At 46.7% G+C, this 18,825-nt stretch overlaps 1 protein-coding gene across 1 annotated transcript in view; it reads right to left on the bottom strand.

Moving 5' to 3' along the window:
- LOC122923183 (DNA repair protein RAD50-like) overlaps positions 1-18,363 on the bottom strand; it is a gene marked incomplete at its 5' end in the record, with an annotated part of 164,550 nt that extends 146,187 nt beyond the window's left edge. Inside the window, 2 exons of the mRNA XM_044273917.1 lie at positions 14,247-14,484; positions 18,188-18,363. Coding sequence (XP_044129852.1) covers positions 14,247-14,484; positions 18,188-18,363 — 414 coding nt within the window. The remainder of the gene's footprint in view (positions 1-14,246; positions 14,485-18,187) is intronic.
- Positions 18,364-18,825: the final 462 nt, after the last annotated feature.

Raw genomic sequence — 18,825 nt, forward strand, 5'->3', positions numbered from 1 at the left:
GGGACAATGTCCTGCTATGCTGCATGATGGTTTCTAGTCCAGTATGAGTTGTTGAAATGTTGGGGTGACTGTGGCTGTGGGCGCCGCTGACGCGAGAGCCTGATGAAACGCCTGAAATTTAAAGCGAGACAAACTGTCAGCAGTTGTGTTACACACCCCTGGGACATGGAAACAACATAGGAAAAAATTATGACAAGCTGCCAACCAAGTGACTTTCCTCAGAAATCTCATGATCGTAAGGGATTTGGAACGACCTTTGTTAATGATGTGACAGGTTGCCTGGTTGTCTGAGTAGCAACGAACTGGCATGTTTGCCCATAAATGACCCCACGCTACGGCAGCCGACACGATGGGATAGATCTCAAAAAGAGCTGAGGAAAACCCTTCCAACTCCTGAACTGCTGAAGGCCAGCTGCCCCAAAGCCAATCGTTCCCAAATATTGCTGCAAAGCCAGTGGTAGATGCCGCATCTGACCAAATGGTGGGAGATGAGTCAGTCAGTGGAGGGAGGAACATGCTTTTACCATTCCAAGTGGATAAAAATCTCTTCCACATGTTTAGATCTGCCGTAGCTTGGGCATCCAGGGACAACCTGTGCGTGTCGTGTAGAAAAAGTGGAAAAAAGATGCAATAGTCGTGATATAAAGGACCGGCCTTGAGGTATGATTCGCATGGCAAAATTTAGTGATCCCAGCAGGGACTGTAGTTCTTTGCGGTCGCAAGTACCGAGCTGGAGGTATTTGTTTATGTAAGTGAGAGGGTTCGATATCTTGTCGTGTGGCAGGCTTGCTTGCATGGTAGCGGAGTCTAATTGGATGCCCAAAAAAGTGATAACCGTGTCTGGCCCCTCTGTTTTCTTGGGGGAGATAGGTACCCCTAGTTGCTCAAACAGCTTAGTGGTGGCTTTGAGACTAGTAGGAGAGGAAGTGTTTTCCTCTATCAGTAGGAAATCATCAAGGTAATGTAATACCGTAGGGCACCTGGCTATGTTTAATAGCAACCAGCACAATGCCTCGGCAAACGTGTCAAAAATAGCTGGGCTACTTTTGGACCCAAAGGTTAACCGGGAGAAAAAAATAGTAGTTCCCGGACCACTTGATGCCATGCAGGTGCCACAGTGTAGGGTGGATTGGTAGTAATTTGAAGGCGTTTGTGATGTCTGTCTTACTGAGCCAAGCTCCAACCCCTGCTTGTATGATAGCGGTAATGGCGTGATCTATGGTGGTGTATTGCAGGAAGAATTCCTCAGAGGGGATGAGGGAATTGAGACTGGGGTCGGCCGAAGAGTGGGGTGATGATAAGTCAATGATGAGTCTCTGTTTTTGGGAAGATTTCCCTGTGACAATACCAATGGGGTTGGTGCGCCATTCTGCGAATGGGGAGTTTTGAAAGGCCCCAATACAAAGCCCTCAGCCACTTCCTGAGATATGAGGGTGTCAACCGCTGTGGAGTTGTGTTGGGCGGATTGTAGATTGGGGCATTCCAGAGTTCCTATTGGTAAGTGCAGGATACCTGTATGGAAGCATTCTGTTAAAAAACGGGCATATTGATGGACGTTAGGTAAGGCTTGGAATACAATTTATTTGGACACATGGTCTTTGCATGTGCCCTAAAACATTTTGTACAAACATGCAACAGTCTACATCCACTGTAATTGAAGGACCCAACATTGAAATTATTACATATCTGGAACTTGCTGAGGGCGTCCCAGTTTGTCTCGTGACGACTTCTCTGGAACCCCAGAGGAACTGGCTCCTTGCGTGGGGGCATGTTTCTCCGCCATGTTGGGACAAAAATTGGTAGTATGGGCTGTGGAGGAGCAGTATGCACAAGCCGACGTTCTTAGACCTGCAAAGTGTCTGCAAAAAATGACGGTATCGATCCTTCCCCAGTTGGATCGTATTCCGTACTGGGAGAAGGCTCCAGACACTTTCGCAGAAAAAGACCTATGGCAGTCATAAAAAGCTAACCCACCATATTTGTTGTCCAGCTTGTGCATATAGAGATCAAACTCCTCTCTCCTATTGGGATAGACCGCACAGATGACGTCCCTGTAAATACTAAAGGCTAGTACAAATTCAGGGATAGTCAGTTTCCTGTTTAGGCGGGCATCCCTGGACCTGACAACAACAGAAACATCATCATACGCATATGTTTTGTTCTCAACAATATCCTGGGAGGCAATCAATAGGGAAGCCAGGTTGACGTCCTTACCTTCCAGGATATCCCTTTTTATATGTTCCGGTATCATATGAGCCGGGCTAACTTCCTGGTCATCCAAGTTGATGGTTGGAGCAACTAACGGCAAGCCGGCTGGTGCTTGTGAAGCCACAGCAGGTGGCCCTGCCAGAGAAAGAGCCGTGGTGACAGACTCAAGTTTCTCCAGCCTGGAGTTGACTTTGCTCATGGACGCCATGAGTGAGGATAACATGGCATGTATGTCCCCTGAGTTGGACTGGCTATCGTGCATGAAATATGCTATGAATAAGTGCCGACCAGAACACAACCAAATGACGATGTTTATGAAGACCGGGAATGGTGTGCGAACGATCGCTATGCTGTGGACCTTATTATGATGTGTATCATGTAATGTTCTGACGCAGTACCTCTGTGACTCTCCCGCCTGCTGAGACAGGGAATCGGGATCACATCTCTGTGTATCCCTGACCCCTGTCGTTAGTGGCGTGCTGTTGTCATGGAGCGGGTACTGTTGTCATGGAGCGGGTATGCTGATGGGTCTGGACAGAGGGGCATATGCGATTAACTGGCCGTGATACCCCCCTGATACGGACATTTGCGTCGTGGGGTGGTGCATGGCCGCCAATCCCCCGTGTGTGGAGATCACAGATATACGGAGTAATCACACAAAGGGCTAACAATTGAAATGTAAGTGTTCCACAGAACCACATATATTCACATTCGCTATACCCCCCTGCCTGCAGCAGGATAGTAGTGCTGAGGGCGATCCCACGGAGGAATCTAAAAGGCCCTTTGCATGGACAGATTATAGGGGCAACTTATCAGGAACAAACGTCATGCGGAATGGTCGTACACTGATCACTCGATACAGACCACGCTCAATCATAACTTCTATGCAGCAAATAAGTTGTCCCTACATCAGCCCGTGCCGCGCATGCGCAGCGCCCTAGCGCCAGCCGAACCCGGCAAGACAACCACACACACTGCCGGCCTGCGCACGCGCAGATCGCTAGACCCAGGAAACGCCCCTGACGTCATCAGCCGCGCGATGGGAAGCCAGGAGGCACGGAACACTACGAGGAAGAGCAGTACCCACATCGGCGTACGTGCCGACAGCCTCCCGCATGACATGAAGCAGCCGAACAACTGAAAAAGACGCGAAGTTTGAAAAGTGCAAGTGTACAGGGGAACCATGGAGCGAGGCCCCGTGCTGTACCATGCGCCGTGGAAACCCGATCCAGGCGCTGACTTACAGTTAGGAGTCCCAGGGACGTGACCTACGGCGAAACCGGGTAAGAACTGGGCGGACGGAAGAAATGGCCTGCAAGAGAAATCCTGGGCACAGCTGGCGCAGAACCTCATGCAGCTCTGACCTCGGACGGTAGAGGAGCCAGGTAGGGGGAGTGCCTTAAGTTGGCTGGAGGCATATAGGCGCATGCATATATATATATATATATATATATATATATATATATATATATATATATATATATATATATATACATACACACACACACACACACACACACAAAGATGCCCTCAAAGAAAAAAGATGAACAGCGGGCTCCTGCCGGTGCCAGTAGTAGGAGATCAATAACAGGCGAGATCAAAAACAGCATAATTTAAATAAATACCTGACTCCCAATTCCCCAGTCTCTACTCCTCCACAGAAGAAAAAGGGGATACATACAGAAGTATATACCATGACACAGGAGAATGGGAATGTGGGCAATACGGGAGTAGGATTTTTTGAGCCGGCTCCAGAGATGGATGTAAAAATGATGAAGGAGATATTTCAGACCGTCTCTAGGACGGAAAATACAAAGGGGAGTATAGTGACGTAGATTGGGGCAGTACAAGTCGATGTCAGTATAATCCGAGGGGATATGGAGAAAATAAGAGCGATTACATGAGATGGAAAAAAGGATTCCTGCTATTCGGTAGAGAAGTTAGAGAAAGAGGTGTTATGTTTGAAAGAGTTAAATACTAAGATGGAACAAAAAATAATATATCAGGAAGATAGATCGAGGAGGACAAATATACGATGTGTAGGGATTCCAGAACGGGAGGAAGGGACCAACAGTGTTGATTATATGGAGCGATGGATAAAAGGAAATTGTACTGAGGGTATTCTCTCTCCTATGTTCTCTATTGAAAGAGCACCTAGGGTTCCCGCAAAAAAAAGGGTCCCAGGGGATTATCCCAGACATATGCTGGTGAAATGTCTACTCTCCAAGGGTCGGGATGCAATACTAGCAGATGCTAGAGTTTCTGATAAATATCAAATACAAGGGGTAAAGAGAAGATTATTTCCAGATTATTCGGAAGACACTAATGCACGCAGGAAAGAGTATATAAGCGTAAAAAAGAGATTAAGGGAGAGTAGGTTTGAAGTATAGTTTACTCTTTTACTCTTTCCTGCAAAGCTAAGAGTGGAATATAAAGGACAGGCTGAATTCTTTCAGACACCAACCGATGTAGATGAATGGTTAGATAGGATGGACAGCAGAGGAGGTTAGAGTATGGGGGAGGTTGGGGAGCCATTATGCTGAGTAATGGAGCTGCCTTGTCCCTCTGGGGAGCTACCCAGGAGGGGGGGGGGGGGGGGGGGGGAGTTCTTTTTGGAGAAGTTTTTTTTCTTCTTTCTTTCTACTTCCCCCTCCGCTAGATGGTTAGGTTTGTTTCGTTAAATGTGAGAGGTTTGGGGGAAAGGATAAAGAAACATGCTGTCTTTGAGTGGATTAGGAGGTTCTTGCAGGTTCTGCCTCCAAGAGACTGTCATGGTCTTACCTTCTTGCTGTTCTCCTTCGTTTGACATGTGCTGGCGGCCATCTTGGTTTCTGGGTTTCTTGTAGCCTCCCACCCTGCGGCTTCTCCTTCCCACTGGGAGGAGCTGGATGCCTAGCTCATATATATAGGAGGTCTGTGGCTTCAGTTCCTTGCTTGGTCCTCCTGTGTTCACATGCTTCTAAGACTGCTGCTGCTTCTGGTTCCTGATCCTGGCTACGTCTGACTACCCTGCTGGTTCCTGATCCAGGCTACGTCTGACTACCCTGCTGGTTCCTGATCCAGGCTTCGTCTGACTACCCTTCTGGTTCCTGACCTCTGGCTTCGCAAGACCCTGCTTCGGTTTAGCCATCCGTTTGGACTTTTGCCTTACAGCTTGATTTTCAATAAAGCCTTCTTATTTCCACTTATCTCTTGTTGTACGTCTGGTTCATGGTTCCTTGACATTAGGACCAAGCCATGAATTCTGACGGTACAGGGCCATCCTCGCTACCTACGCTGGTTGCCAGACTTGATCAGCAGGATCACCTGTTGGGTCGGTTCGCTGTGGCGTTGCAAACCCTGCTTGAACGCACGGCTCATTTAGCTTCCGTTGCCGATGGGTCGGTTGTCGCTCCTGGGCCCGCTCCTACTGCCGCTCCGGTTGTTGCGCCAGAGTCTACCCCGACACCTGTTGCTGCGCCTGCGGTGTTTCGGGGTATGACCGGTTCTGCTCCCCTTCCACAGCGCTTTGGGGGAGAGCCAACTCAGTGCCGAGGTTTCCTTAACCAGGTGGGCATTTATTTCGAGTTGGTGCCACATGCCTTTCCTACTGAGAGATCAAAGGTGGGCTTCTTGATCTCGCTGCTCTCGGACAAGGCCTTGGCCTGGGCCAGCCCTTTATGGGAGAACAACAATCCGGTGGTTGCCGAGTTTTCCGGTTTTGTTGCTTCTCTTCGGAAGGTATTCGATGTGCCGGCTCGTGCTGCCTCTGCTGCGAAGCTCCTTATGTCCATCAGACAGGGTTCACGATCCGTAGCTGAATACGCCATTGAGTTTCGTACCCTGGCAGCAGAGATGGGCCAGAATAATGAGGCTCTAGTCGCTGCTTTCTCTCATGGTCTCTCGGATGCCTTGAAGGATGAGGTTGCAGCTAAGGACCTACCAGTGGAGCTCGAGTCTCTTATTTCTTTCCTGATTTTGATTGACACCAGACTCAGGGAGAGACCTTCCTTTAAGGAGAGCCTGCGGAGGCCTTCTAACAGATTGGCGCCTACGTTTGCTGTCCCACCCATGCCTCCCTCTCCTCCCACGCCTCCTGGGGATGACTTGTCTGGGGGTGAACCCATGCAGCTGGGGTTTGCTCGTCTGTCCGAGGGGGAGAGGGCACTCCGGAGACGCGAGGGCCGATGCATGTACTGTGGTCTCGGTGGGCATTTTCGGTTGGCATGCCCGAACCGTCCGGGAAACGCTCGCACCTGAGATCCTGTCGGGGGCAGATCTTGGGTGGAGTCTCCTCGTCCCCGGTTTCCCGTGTTGACAAACCACTGATTACTGTTGTCCTCTCCTGGGTCGGGGGCTCGGTGACGACCCAGGCGTTGGTGGACTCTGGTGCTGGTGGTTTGTTCATTGATAGTGTGTTCGCTGCCGCCAATTCCATTCCTCTGCAGCCTCGAGGTTCCCCACTGGCTCTTGAGGCGATAGACGGCAGACCCCTTCTGCCGCCACACGTGACTCATGAGACCCTTCCAGTGGGGATGGCCATTGGTGCCGTTCACAGAGAGTCGGTCTGTTTCCAGGTTATTTCGTCTCCACACTACTCGGTGGTCTTGGGGTACCCCTGGCTCCAGAAGCATAATCCGACTTTCAATTGGAGATCGGCCGAGATCCTCTCGTGGTCACCGCAGTGTGGGGCTAGTTGCATCCATGGGTCTGTCAAGTTGCTGTGTACTTCCTCGGACTCTCTGTTGCCTCCTGAATACGAGGAGTACCGGGATGTATTCGATAAGGTGCGTGCGGTTGCCCTACCTCCGCACCGCCCATACGATTGTGCCATAGAGTTACAATCTGGTGCCGTTCCTCCTCGTGGCAAAGTCTATCCACTGTCGGTAGCGGAGAATGAGGCCATGGAGGAGTACGTGAGGGAGGCACTTTCACGCGGACACATTCGCAAATCCTCGTCCCCGGCAGGGGCTGGATTTTTCTTTGTGAAAAAGAAGGGCGGTGAGTTGAGGCCTTGCATCGATTACAGGGGTCTCAATCGCATCACGATCAAGAACGCTTACCCGATACCCTTGATTTCCGAGCTGTTCGATCGCCTCAAAGGGGCCACGGTCTTTACCAAACTCGACCTGAGGGCGGCATATAACCTGGTAAGGATCAAGGCGGGCGATGAGTGGAAGACCGCGTTTAACACCAGGACCGGTCATTATGAATCCTTGGTTATGCCCTTTGGGTTGTGCAATGCGCCCGCAGTCTTCCAGGAATTCATCAACAATGTTTTCCGTGACCTGTTACAGCAGTGTGTGGTGGTCTATTTGGATGACATCTTGGTATATTCTGAATCCATGGAGGCCCACATTCTGGATGTCAGACGAGTGTTGCAACGGTTACGAGAGAACAAGCTGTTCGGTAAGCTTGAGAAATGCAAATTTCACCGATCCCAGGTAACCTTCTCAGGTTACATCATTTCCGCTGAGGGGTTCTCCATGGATCCTGAGAAGGTTTCGGCTGTCTTACAGTGGCCCCAGCCCAGTGGTCTTCGTGCCCCGCAGCGCTTTTTGGGCTTCGCCAATTATTATCGGAAGTTCATCAGGGACTTTTCCATGCTAGCCAAGCCTCTCACGGATCTGACCAGGAAGGGCAGTAATCCCCAGGTCTGGCCGCTCGAGGCCATCCGAGCTTTTGAGGCTCTAAAGTCCGCCTTTGTGTCGGCTCCGATTCTGTCGCATCCCAACCCTGGGTTGCCTTTTGTCCTCGAGGTGGACGCGTCTGAGACGGGAGTAGGCGCCCTCCTGTCTCAGCGTAGAACACCAGAGGGTCCTCTGCTTCCTTGTGGGTTTTACTCCCGGAAACTGTCTTCCGCGGAGTGCAACTATCAGATTGGTGACAGGGAGTTATTGGCCATCGTGCAGGCCCTTAAAGAATGGAGGCACTTGCTCGGTGGTTCCGGTTCTCATCCTGACGGACCACAAGAATCTGACCTACCTCTCTGAGGCCAAGAGATTGACACCACGTCAGGCCAGATGGGCTCTGTTCTTGTCACGTTTTAATTACGTGGTCTCCTACCTACCCGGTTCCAAGAACATCAGAGCGGATGCCTTATCACGGCAGTACTCCGAGCTGTCCGGGGAGGAGTCGATTCCGACTTCGGTCATACCTCCGAATCAGATCCTGGCCGCCATTCGCACCAGCCTGACCTCTCCCCTGGGTGAGCAGATTTTGGCGGCTCAATCTGGTGCTCCCTCTGGGAGACCCAACGGCAGATGTTTTGTGCCTGAGGAGTTGCGCACTCGGTTGTTGCGAACCTACCATAACTCCAAGGCCGCGGTGCATCTTGGAAAGAATCAGCTGTCCTGGGCTGTTTCACGTCTGTTCTGGTGGCCTTCTCTACGTTCCGACATCGCTGCATATGTAGCGGCATGCTCCGTTTGTGCCCAGAGTAAGTCCCCTCGGCACCGTCCGTTGGGCCTTTTGCAACCCATAGCCACCGGGGAGCGTCCATGGTCACACCTGGGGATGGATTTCATTGTGGACCTCCCTGCATCCCGAGGCCATACGGTCATTCTCATGATTGTGGATCGGTTTTCCAAAATGTGCCACTGTGTTCCTCTCAAGAAGTTACCCTCTGCACAAGAGTTGCCACGATTTTTGCCAGGGAGGTCTTCCGGTTGCACGGTTTGCCCAAGGAGATTGTGTCGGATCGGGGGAGTCAGTTTGTGTCCAGGTTCTGGCGCTCCTTTTGCTCCCAGTTGGGGATTCATCTCTCTTTCTCCTCGGCCTACCACCCTCAGTCCAATGGGGCCGCAGAACGATCCAATCAGGCCTTGGAGCAATTCCTTCGTTGCTATGTCTCCGATCACCAAGACAATTGGGTTGACCTCCTGCCTTGGGCTGAGTTTGCCAGGAACACGGCAGTGAACTCTTCCTCTGGGACGTCTCCCTTCATGGCCAATTATGGGTTCCAACCTGCCGTGTTACCGGAGGTATTCTCTCCCCAGGATATTCCGGCTGTGGAGGATCACCTTTCCGTCCTACGTGCTTCTTGGGTACAGATCCAGAGGTCCCTTGAGGTCTCTGCGCAGCGCCAGAGACTCCAGGCTGATCGCAGACGAGCGCCCGCTCCTTCCTACCAGGTCGGAGACCGCGTATGGTTGTCCACCCGCAACCTCAACCTTCGAGTGCCCACTCCCAAGCTGGCGCCTCGCTTTGTTGGTCCCTTCCGAGTGCTTCGCAGGGTAAACCCGGTAGCCTATGCCCTTGCGCTTCCTCCTGGCATGCGGATCTCCAACGTGTTTCATGTCTCCCTGTTGAAGCCACTGGTGTGTAATCGTTTCACTTCCTCGGTTCCTCGGCCTCGTCCGGTCCAAGTGGGCAATCGTGAGGAGTATGAGGTGAGCAATATCCTGGACTCACGCCTGGTCCGCGGTCGGGTGCAGTTTTTGGTCCATTGGCGTGGTTATGGTCCAGAGGAGCGTTCCTGGGTTCCCTCCGCAGATGTCCATGCTCCTGCCTTGCTCCGAGCCTTCCACGCACGCTTCCCTCAGAAACCGTTCTTGACTCCGCGGAGGAGGGGCCCTTGAGGGGGAGGTACTGTCATGGTCTTACCTTCTTGCTGTTCTCCTTCGTTTGACATGTGCTGGCGGCCATCTTGGTTTCTGGGTTTCTTGTAGCCTCCCACCCTGCGGCTTCTCCTTCCCACTGGGAGGAGCTGGATGCCTAGCTCATATATATATAGGAGGTCTGTGGCTTCAGTTCCTTGCTTGGTCCTCCTGTGTTCACATGCTTCTAAGACTGCTGCTGCTTCTGGTTCCTGATCCTGGCTACGTCTGACTACCCTGCTCGTTCCTGATCCAGGCTTCGTCTGACTACCCTGCTGGTTCCTGATCCAGGCTTCGTCTGACTACCCTGCTGGTTCCTGACCTCTGGCTTCGCAAGACCCTGCTTCGGTTTAGCCATCCGTTTGGACTTTTGCCTTACAGCTTGATTTTCAATAAAGCCTTCTTATTTCCACTTATCTCTTGTTGTACGTCTGGTTCATGGTTCCTTGACAGAGACACACTTAGTTAAAGGACGGAGAAGGGATGGAGAGCAGAAGGCTACCATTCGGTATATACTACTTGTTCTAAAGGGGTTCAATCTTGGTGCATAAAAAGACCAAATTTGAGTGTGTTGCATGTGAGGCGGACGACTGTGGCAGGTACCTTTTTCTACATTTCAATGTGGAAGGGGTTAAAATGGTAATCGCTAATGTATATATTCCTCCACCATATAAGCCAGATGTGTTGTACAAGTTGCATAGATTCATGTTGTATAGACTGGAATGTATAATGATTGCGATAGGAGACTATAATGCTGTAATGGATCCACTCAGAGAGTGTGTCTGGTGGAGGGGAAAGAATACAAAATGTAGATTTGTGTAAAATGGTCTTGGAGTTCAATTGGATCGATGTCTGGCGTTATTTAAATCCAGAGGAAATAATGTATTCCTGTTACTCTAAAACACACCAAACGTGGTCAAGTGTAGATATGGCTTTAGGAAATAAAAATGTATTGACCCAAAGCAGGATAAAGATAAAGTATCTGCCTATGGCTTTATCCAATTACAGTGCCATTGTAATGGATTTGGATGTGAACAAGAAGCAAAATTTGCCACTGTTTAAGTTTAATCCCCATTGGTTAATGTATATCTTAGATAAAGAGTATAGGGGCTGGAGTTAAAAAATACTTTTTTTTTTAGAAAATAACGGTTCTGCTAAAAGATCTATAGTGTGGGACACGGCTAAGGCATACTTGAGAGGATGTCTGTTTAAAAAGGTGAACTATTTTTTTTAAAAAACTACCAAAGAAAAGGGGAAATTACTGGAAAAAAACTTAGAAGAAGCAAGATCAATATGTATAATGAATCCGACCGGAAATAATAAGAAGAAATGGGAGGAAGAACATGAAAACTTAAAAACATATTATATGGATAAAACAAGGAAAGAATTGTTCTTCCAAGGGTTTCAGTTGGCTTCGGAGGGAGAAAAAGTTGGAAAAATTCTAGCAGGAATAGTGAAAAATCAGAAAGGGAAAACATGGATAGGGGCAATTAAGGATAATAGAGACGAAATAGTCAGTTCACCCGAAGGAATTAAAAAGGTCTTTGTTGAATATTTCGAGGAACTCTATAAGTCTAGGGTACAATACAACAAAAAAGACCTGGACAATTATTTAGATCAGATTGTTATCCACGAGATATCTAAAACACGAAAAGAATACCTGGACAAAGAAATTTCTATTTTAGAAATAGAGGAGGTTCTGGGTCAGGTGAAACCATTAAAATCACCAGGGTGCGATGGACTCCCCTTTGAAATATACAAAACCTTTTCGCAGGTGTTCATACCGGAACTAAGAGCGACATTGTGCGAAGCCCAAAAAATTGGCGATTTACCAGAGTCAATGAAAGAAGCAGTAATAACATTGATCCCAAAAGAGAGTAAAGAACAACTAGATCCTGGCTCATATAGACCAATATCCTTGTTGAATACGGATGTGAAGATTTTAGCGAAGGTTTTGGCAGGTAGGCTCTCTAAGGTGATTAAAGGTATAATTCAAGAAGATCAGACAGGTTTTATACCTGGAAGGACAATATACTCAAATATTAGAAGGCTGTACCTTAATATGGAAGCGAATAAAATAGAAGCGGGCGAAAAAGCTATACTCTCACTGGATGCACAAAAGGCGTTCGATTGCATCGAGTGGGAGTATTTATGGGCAGTATTAAAAAGGGTTGGCATAAGGGAGGGATTTATAAGATGGATTCAACTCATATACTCCAATCCTAGGTCCAGGGTGATGGTGGATGGGAGCTTGTTCCTGCCTTTTGCCCTCCATAGGGGCAATAGGCAGGGATGCCCTCTCTCTCCATTATTATTCGCCATCGCAATAGAACCTTTGGCATGTTTGATAAGAAATAATAGGGAGTGTAATGGCTTTCAATATAGGGATGGAAAGGAAAAACTAATAATGTATGCCGATATTTTATTATTTTTGCACAATACTGGGGATGAGATCAATAGAGTTATAGATATAATAGATAAGTTTGTGTTTTTTTCTGGGTTAAATATAAATTGGGAGAAGTCCCATATGATGTTATTAAGGAAGGGGGTATCACAGAATTCTGCAAGGGTGCACGTGCTCGAGCAACACGAGAGCTTTAAATATTTAGGTATACAGATTTCTAGAAATATTCAAGATTATGAGAAATTAAATGTACTCCCGTTAATAAAAAGAACTTAGAACTAAAATACACATCTGGAAAAAACTACCATTGTCAATTCAGGGCCATTGTGGTTGCCGAAATTTTTTTTTTTAGGTTCTTAGTTTAATGGGGGATTTTATCTGGAAAGGTGATTCTCCCAGGCTAAGGAGAGAAGTTCTTCAGCTCTCAGTAAGAGAAGGTGGCCTAGCAGTTCCCAATTTTTTTTTTTTTTATTATTTAATAACAATACAGTCAGATAAATGGAACTTTAAAAGGAATAGTGGGGAGGGACAAGTTAATAAAAATGGGGTGGATAGGGGACACAAAATTATTTATTTAGAGGTCTTGGAGTCAGGAACACTAGGGAAAAATAGCACAGCAAATATGATAATGAATTTAATGGGAAACATATGGGTGGAACTTAAAAATGTTTTGGATTTTAAGGGGTATCTGCATTACACACCTATTTGGAAAAACATAAATTTAAAGGAAGTGCAAAGGATTACATCTTATATAGATTGGGAAAAAAAGGGGATAAAATATTTAGCGCAAATATTTGAGCAAGATAAACTGAAGGACTTCTCTACCTTGTCAACTGAATTTGGGATCCATCAAAAGGATAGTTTTAAATATCTCCAGCTAAAAAATGCCGTTAGAATACCAGTTAATCCAAATAAATATAGAAAAGAACAATCAAATAGAATATATAAATTTACTAATGGAGGGGAAAAAATGGAGTTACAAAAAAAAGATATAGAATTTTGATGGAGGTAAAAAAAGAAAAGGATTATAATATCAGCTAGAGGAAATTGGTAAAAAGAGCTTCTATCTTTTTCGGAAGAAAAATGGAATGATGCCCTTAGAAGTTATACTAGGGTCTCAGAAAGGGCCTCACATAAAATTTCGCAATTCTTTATACTCCATAGGTTAAATCGATCTCCCTGGGCGTTAAAGAAGATGGGGGTCAGAACCTCGGATGAGTGTCGGGGTGAAATGTAGGGGTGAGAGGGCGGATCTTATACATTGTTTTTGGAGATGCCCGAAATTTATAGGGTATTGGAAAGAGATTGTAGAGACTACATCGTTATTTTTGGGTATTCAAGTTTTGGAAGACCCTGTAGTCTGTATATTGGGGGCCACTGCACATCTTAAATTAAATAGAGAGTTCCAGTTGGTGTTGAATAAAGTTCTGTTTCAGGCCAGACTGTTGATACTTCGGAAATGGATAAATAAAGACCCTCCTACAGAGGGACAGTGGCAGGAAGCAGTGCTTAATCTGATTAAATTGGAACAGGTAATATATGATGGAATACTGTAAAATGGACCTTTTGGACGGTCCAATAATGCATTTGTTTTTTGTATTTTGGAAAATAAAATTATATAAAAAAAAAAGGATTTGGTGGATGGTGAGATATGGAGCCTGAAAGTCAAAAGTTCAAAACATTGTTACCCTTTTGCTAATCAGTGTATGTGTTCCTGCTGTGTAAAAAATAGGCAGCTTAAACAAACTACTGCGCGCTCCATCTAAGGGTTTAAAGCAACGGGAAAGGGACATCACATGACTTGCCAGACACCATTCAACACCATTCTGTCCTGTGGTAGAGTGACCGCAGGACAGAATGAGGGTCGGAGCCCAAATAGAAAGCTGTATGTAATAACTGGGTAATTCTTTCATGAGGGCACTTTCATTCCTCTGCAACTGAATGCACAACCCATTGAAATTGATATTAGTTTAGAAAGGAAATGAAAAGAAATCTGCATGTGTAAATGCACCCTTACAAGTATAACAGATAAATAAAGCAGATTATGGTGCACTTGCCTCATAGGTTTCAGTTCCATCATTTCATCCTTTCTTCTCTCTCTTCGTTTTAACTCGGTTTCAGTGGTTTTCAGCTTATCTGGGACCAGTCTGAGCTTGGACTGCATGTCATTAATTACATCTTGCAGCTCTGCTTCTGAAGGAAAAATTCTCTGGCAAACTGGACAGCAGGGCTGATTCTCCTCAGTCAGTTGAGTGATGAATTGTGTGTATACTGCAGTTGCACCAGCCAACATTGCTGTGAAAGTGTATAAATAGTGTCGTTTTAAGACAACATGTCTAAGGTAGTCTAACATGAAAAACAACTATAAAATGCAGGAAAGATTAAGGGAGAATGAGCAGGCTGCACATCTAGATCATTCTATGCTAGCAATATGGTCAGTCATTTGCCTAGTACACAGTATTACCAGGTATTATTTTAACTGTTACATCCAAATGTCTATTATCAAATAACACAACTGTCATGATAAACTGCCCCCTTGTGGATTTCAGCTCTGCATTTAATACCATAATACCATCGCTGCTACACAGCAAGCTCTCCCACCTACGCATACTTGAATCCATCTGCAAATGAATAACCGACAGGGGACAGCAGGTCAGACTTGGGAAACCGACAGGGGACAGCAGTCAGACTTGGGAAACCGACAGGGGACAGCAGGTCAGACTTGGGAAACCGACAGGGGACAGCAGGTCAGACTTGGGAAACCGACAGGGGACAGCCGGTCAGACTTGGGAAACCGACAGGGGACAGCCGTCAGACTTGGAAACCGACAGGGACAGCCGTCAGACTTGGGAAACCGACAGGGGACAGCAGGTCAGACTTGGGAAACCGACAGGGGACAGCAGGTCAGACTTGGGAAACCGACAGGGGACAGCAGGTCAGACTTGGGAAACCGACAGGGGACAGCAGTCGACTTGGGAAACCGACAGGGGACAGCAGTCAGACTTGGGAAACCGACAGGGACAGCAGGTCAGACTTGGGAAACCGACAGGGGACAGCAGGTCAACTTGGGAAACCGACAGGGGACAGCAGGTCAACTTGGGAAACCGACAGGGGACAGCAGGTCAGACTTGGGAAACCGACAGGGACAGCAGGTCAGACTTGGGAAACCGACAGGGGACAGCAGGTCAGACTTGGGAAACCGACAGGGGACAGCAGGTCAGACTTGGGAAACCGACAGGAGACAGCAGGTCAGACTTGGGAAACACACCTCAAGCTCTTTGACTGTCAGTACTGGAGCTCCCTAGGGCTGTGTGCTTTCCCCACTGCTCTACTCACTGTACACCAATGACGGCATCTCCACAGACCCATCTGTTAAGATTTGCTGATGGCACAACAGTAGTTGGTCTCATACAAAATGGGGATGAGTCTGCAAATAGACATGAAGTGGGACAGCTTTCCTTCTGGTGCAGCAACAACAACTTGGAACTAAATGCTCTTAAAGGGATCGTCTCACTTCAGCAAATGGCTTTTATTATGTAGAGGAAGTTAATACAAGCCACTTACTAATGTATTGTGATTGTCCATATTGCTTCTTCTGCTGGCTGGATTCATTTTTCCATCACATTATACACTGCTTGTTTCCATGGTTATGACCACCCTGTTATCCAGCAGCGGCGGCCGTGCTTGCACACTAAAGAAAAAATCACTGGCCTATGTGCATTCTCTTGGTACCGGCTACCAGAGAGGCTGGCAATTTTTCCTATAGTGTGCAAGCACGGCCACCACTGTTGGATTGCAGGGTGGTCATAACCATGGAAATAAGCAGTGTATAATGTGATGGGAAAATGAATCCAGCCAGCAGAGGAAGCAATATGGACAATCACAATACATTAGTAAGTGGCTTGTATTGACTTCCTCTACATTTTCTGAAGTGAAATAATCCCTTTAAGACCATGGAGATGATAGACTTTAGGAGATCTCTCCCCCAGCACCTCCCCCTAATCATAAATGGATCTACAGTAACCAGAGTAGAGTCATTCAAGTTTCTTGGGACCACAATTTCCAACAACCTAAAATGTAACAATACCGTCACTATCATCAAGAAAGCGCAACGGAGGATGTACCACCTACGGCAGCTGAAAAAGATTGGCCTGCCACAAAAAATTATGGTGCAGTTCTACACCGCAATCATCGAATCCATCATGACATCATCTATGACTGTATGAATCGGTTCCTGCTCAGTATTAGAAAAGGTGAGACTGCAGCGCATCATCCAAACAGCGGAAAGGATAATTGGCTGCAGCTTACCCTTTTCCCTCAGGCAGTTGTCTGGCTTAATGCAGAACCACGCTAAAGCTGCTATGACTTGAAAGCATTACAGCATAGAACTAAAAACGAACACTTCTGTTTATTGCCACTAAAACTTACATACATACTGTCCTTGTCCTGCACTATCCATACTGTCTGTCCTTGTACTGTTTTGTTTGTGTCTGTCAAGCAACTGCCAAGTCAAATTCCTTGTAAGTGCAAATTTATTTGGCCAAATAAATTGATTCTGATTCTTCAGGACCCAACCCTTTTTTTTTTCTTTTTCTTTTTTATGTTTTCCAAGAGCCATTTTTTTACTTTTCCGTACAAATAGCTGTAGGAGGGTTTGTTTTTGTTTGCAGAATAGGTTATATTTTTAATGACACCATTTAATTTACCATATCGTAGTGAAAAATTAGCTAAAATTGGGAGGGAAATGGGCTAAAAATTGGGAGGAAAATTGCAAAAATTTATATTCTGGTTGTTTTTTTACGGTGTTTACTGTATGCTAAAAATAACATGATGACCCTATTCTGCAGGTCAGTATTATTACATTGATGTCATATTTATATATCATATTTTTCCCCCTTGTAAGATGCACCCCCCCCCCCCAAAGTGGGGGAGGAATGTCAGTGCATCTAATGGGGCGACTACTAATGAGCGCTTCCATTATGGTCAGATTAACATTGGGGGTCTGATCTCAGGTCTAATAAAGAATATTCATTTTTCCAATTTTTTGCCTCTAAAACCTAGGAGCGTGTTATACGAAGGTGTGTCTTCTACGGTGAACAATATGGTAGTTTTTGTCACGTTTTGCTACTTAAAAAAAACTCACCATATTCATATGTCACCATATTCTGACGCCCATAACTTTTTTATATTTTTAATTTACAGAGCTGTGTGAGGAATAGTTTTTTGCAGGCAAGCTATTAAATGACTGGGACTGGGTCATTTTAACAGCTTGGGTGTCAGTATGATGTTGCTGACAGCCACTGCATTTAGAGCGGAATCAGCTTGTGAGGAAATTCCATACTCTCTTTGTGCTGACACATTGTTTTATCAGGGGGTGTGAAGAGTTTAAAAGCCTACTTCGAAATTACCCTATTTTTCACCCTATAAGACAAACCTAGTTTTTAGAGAGGGACAATAAGAAAAAAATATTTTTAATTAGACCTCAGCTCAGACCCCAATGTGAATGACCCCCAATCAGACCTCACATAAGAGCCCCCATTGCCTCAGATCAACCCCCAGCAGCCCCATATTGCCTCACATCAGCCCCATATTGCCATGTTTTATAAAATAAAAAACCCACTTACCTCTCCTGTTTCTGGACGTCGCTGCTCCTCTCCGCCCACGATCTGCTTTCCTCCTGCTGCCGGCTGTGCTTGGAACTGGCGCGCACAGCCGGAGGTGACAGAGCGCCCTCACGCTGTGCGCAACCGAGGACCAGCAAGCGGTTAGTACAGAGCCTTCCCCGCTTCCTGGTCCACGGGTACTAATGAGAGCTTCCGTAATGGAAGCGGTCATTAGTATTCGCACCATAAGACGCACTTGGGGGGGGCGGGGGGTCTTATGGGGTACGGTAACCTTTTACACAAGAATTCATAGAAAACAAAGAAGAAGCCAAAAATAACATGCTAACAAGTATTCTGAAGCCCTGAACTGAAATGGCCCCAAAAAAGTACCTTACCTCTCTGTTTAGAAGTTTTTTCTATATCGTCTTGCAGGCGTGTCAAATCACTGTCAAAGTCTTGACTACCACAAACATCAAATATCTTTTCTTCATAAGATGCACACTGTTCTTCCTTTTTACGCAGTTCATTGCTCATATGGTTTTTATTTTGTTCAGCTGAAACCAGCTCCTTGCTAAAAAACAAAAACAAAAAAACAATTGTTTAAATTAAACTGGCAATTTTTCCACTTGAATTTTTTTCAAGTAGGCAAAAATGAGGAAATTATATTCAAATTCAATATTATGGGGGGCCTGGCCTCACTATGGCGGTGTGATGACACCCGATTGTGGAGCTCCCGCCACAAGGCTGAGAATACAGGGGCAATTCCCTTAAAAGTGCCCGAAAAAGCTCCTAAAGGGTCACTAGCAGGTGATCCCTCATCGAGATCCCCCGGCGATTGGAGCGCTTTGCACAAGTATTTTACGGCGGGGTCGGCTGGAGACAAGACAGGCCGCAACCCGAGCGCAGCTCCTTTCACACCGGAACAACCTCTCGGCGACAGAGATACTGCTGAATACTCAGGGGTCACATCATCAGACCCAGAGAAGCTTAGAGGCAAGGCGCTCACCTGACCCGTTCCTGACCAAGCAGGATC

Source organism: Bufo gargarizans, unplaced genomic scaffold (genome assembly GCF_014858855.1).
Source record: "Bufo gargarizans isolate SCDJY-AF-19 unplaced genomic scaffold, ASM1485885v1 original_scaffold_1321_pilon, whole genome shotgun sequence".
NCBI classification, from domain to species: domain Eukaryota; kingdom Metazoa; phylum Chordata; class Amphibia; order Anura; family Bufonidae; genus Bufo; species Bufo gargarizans.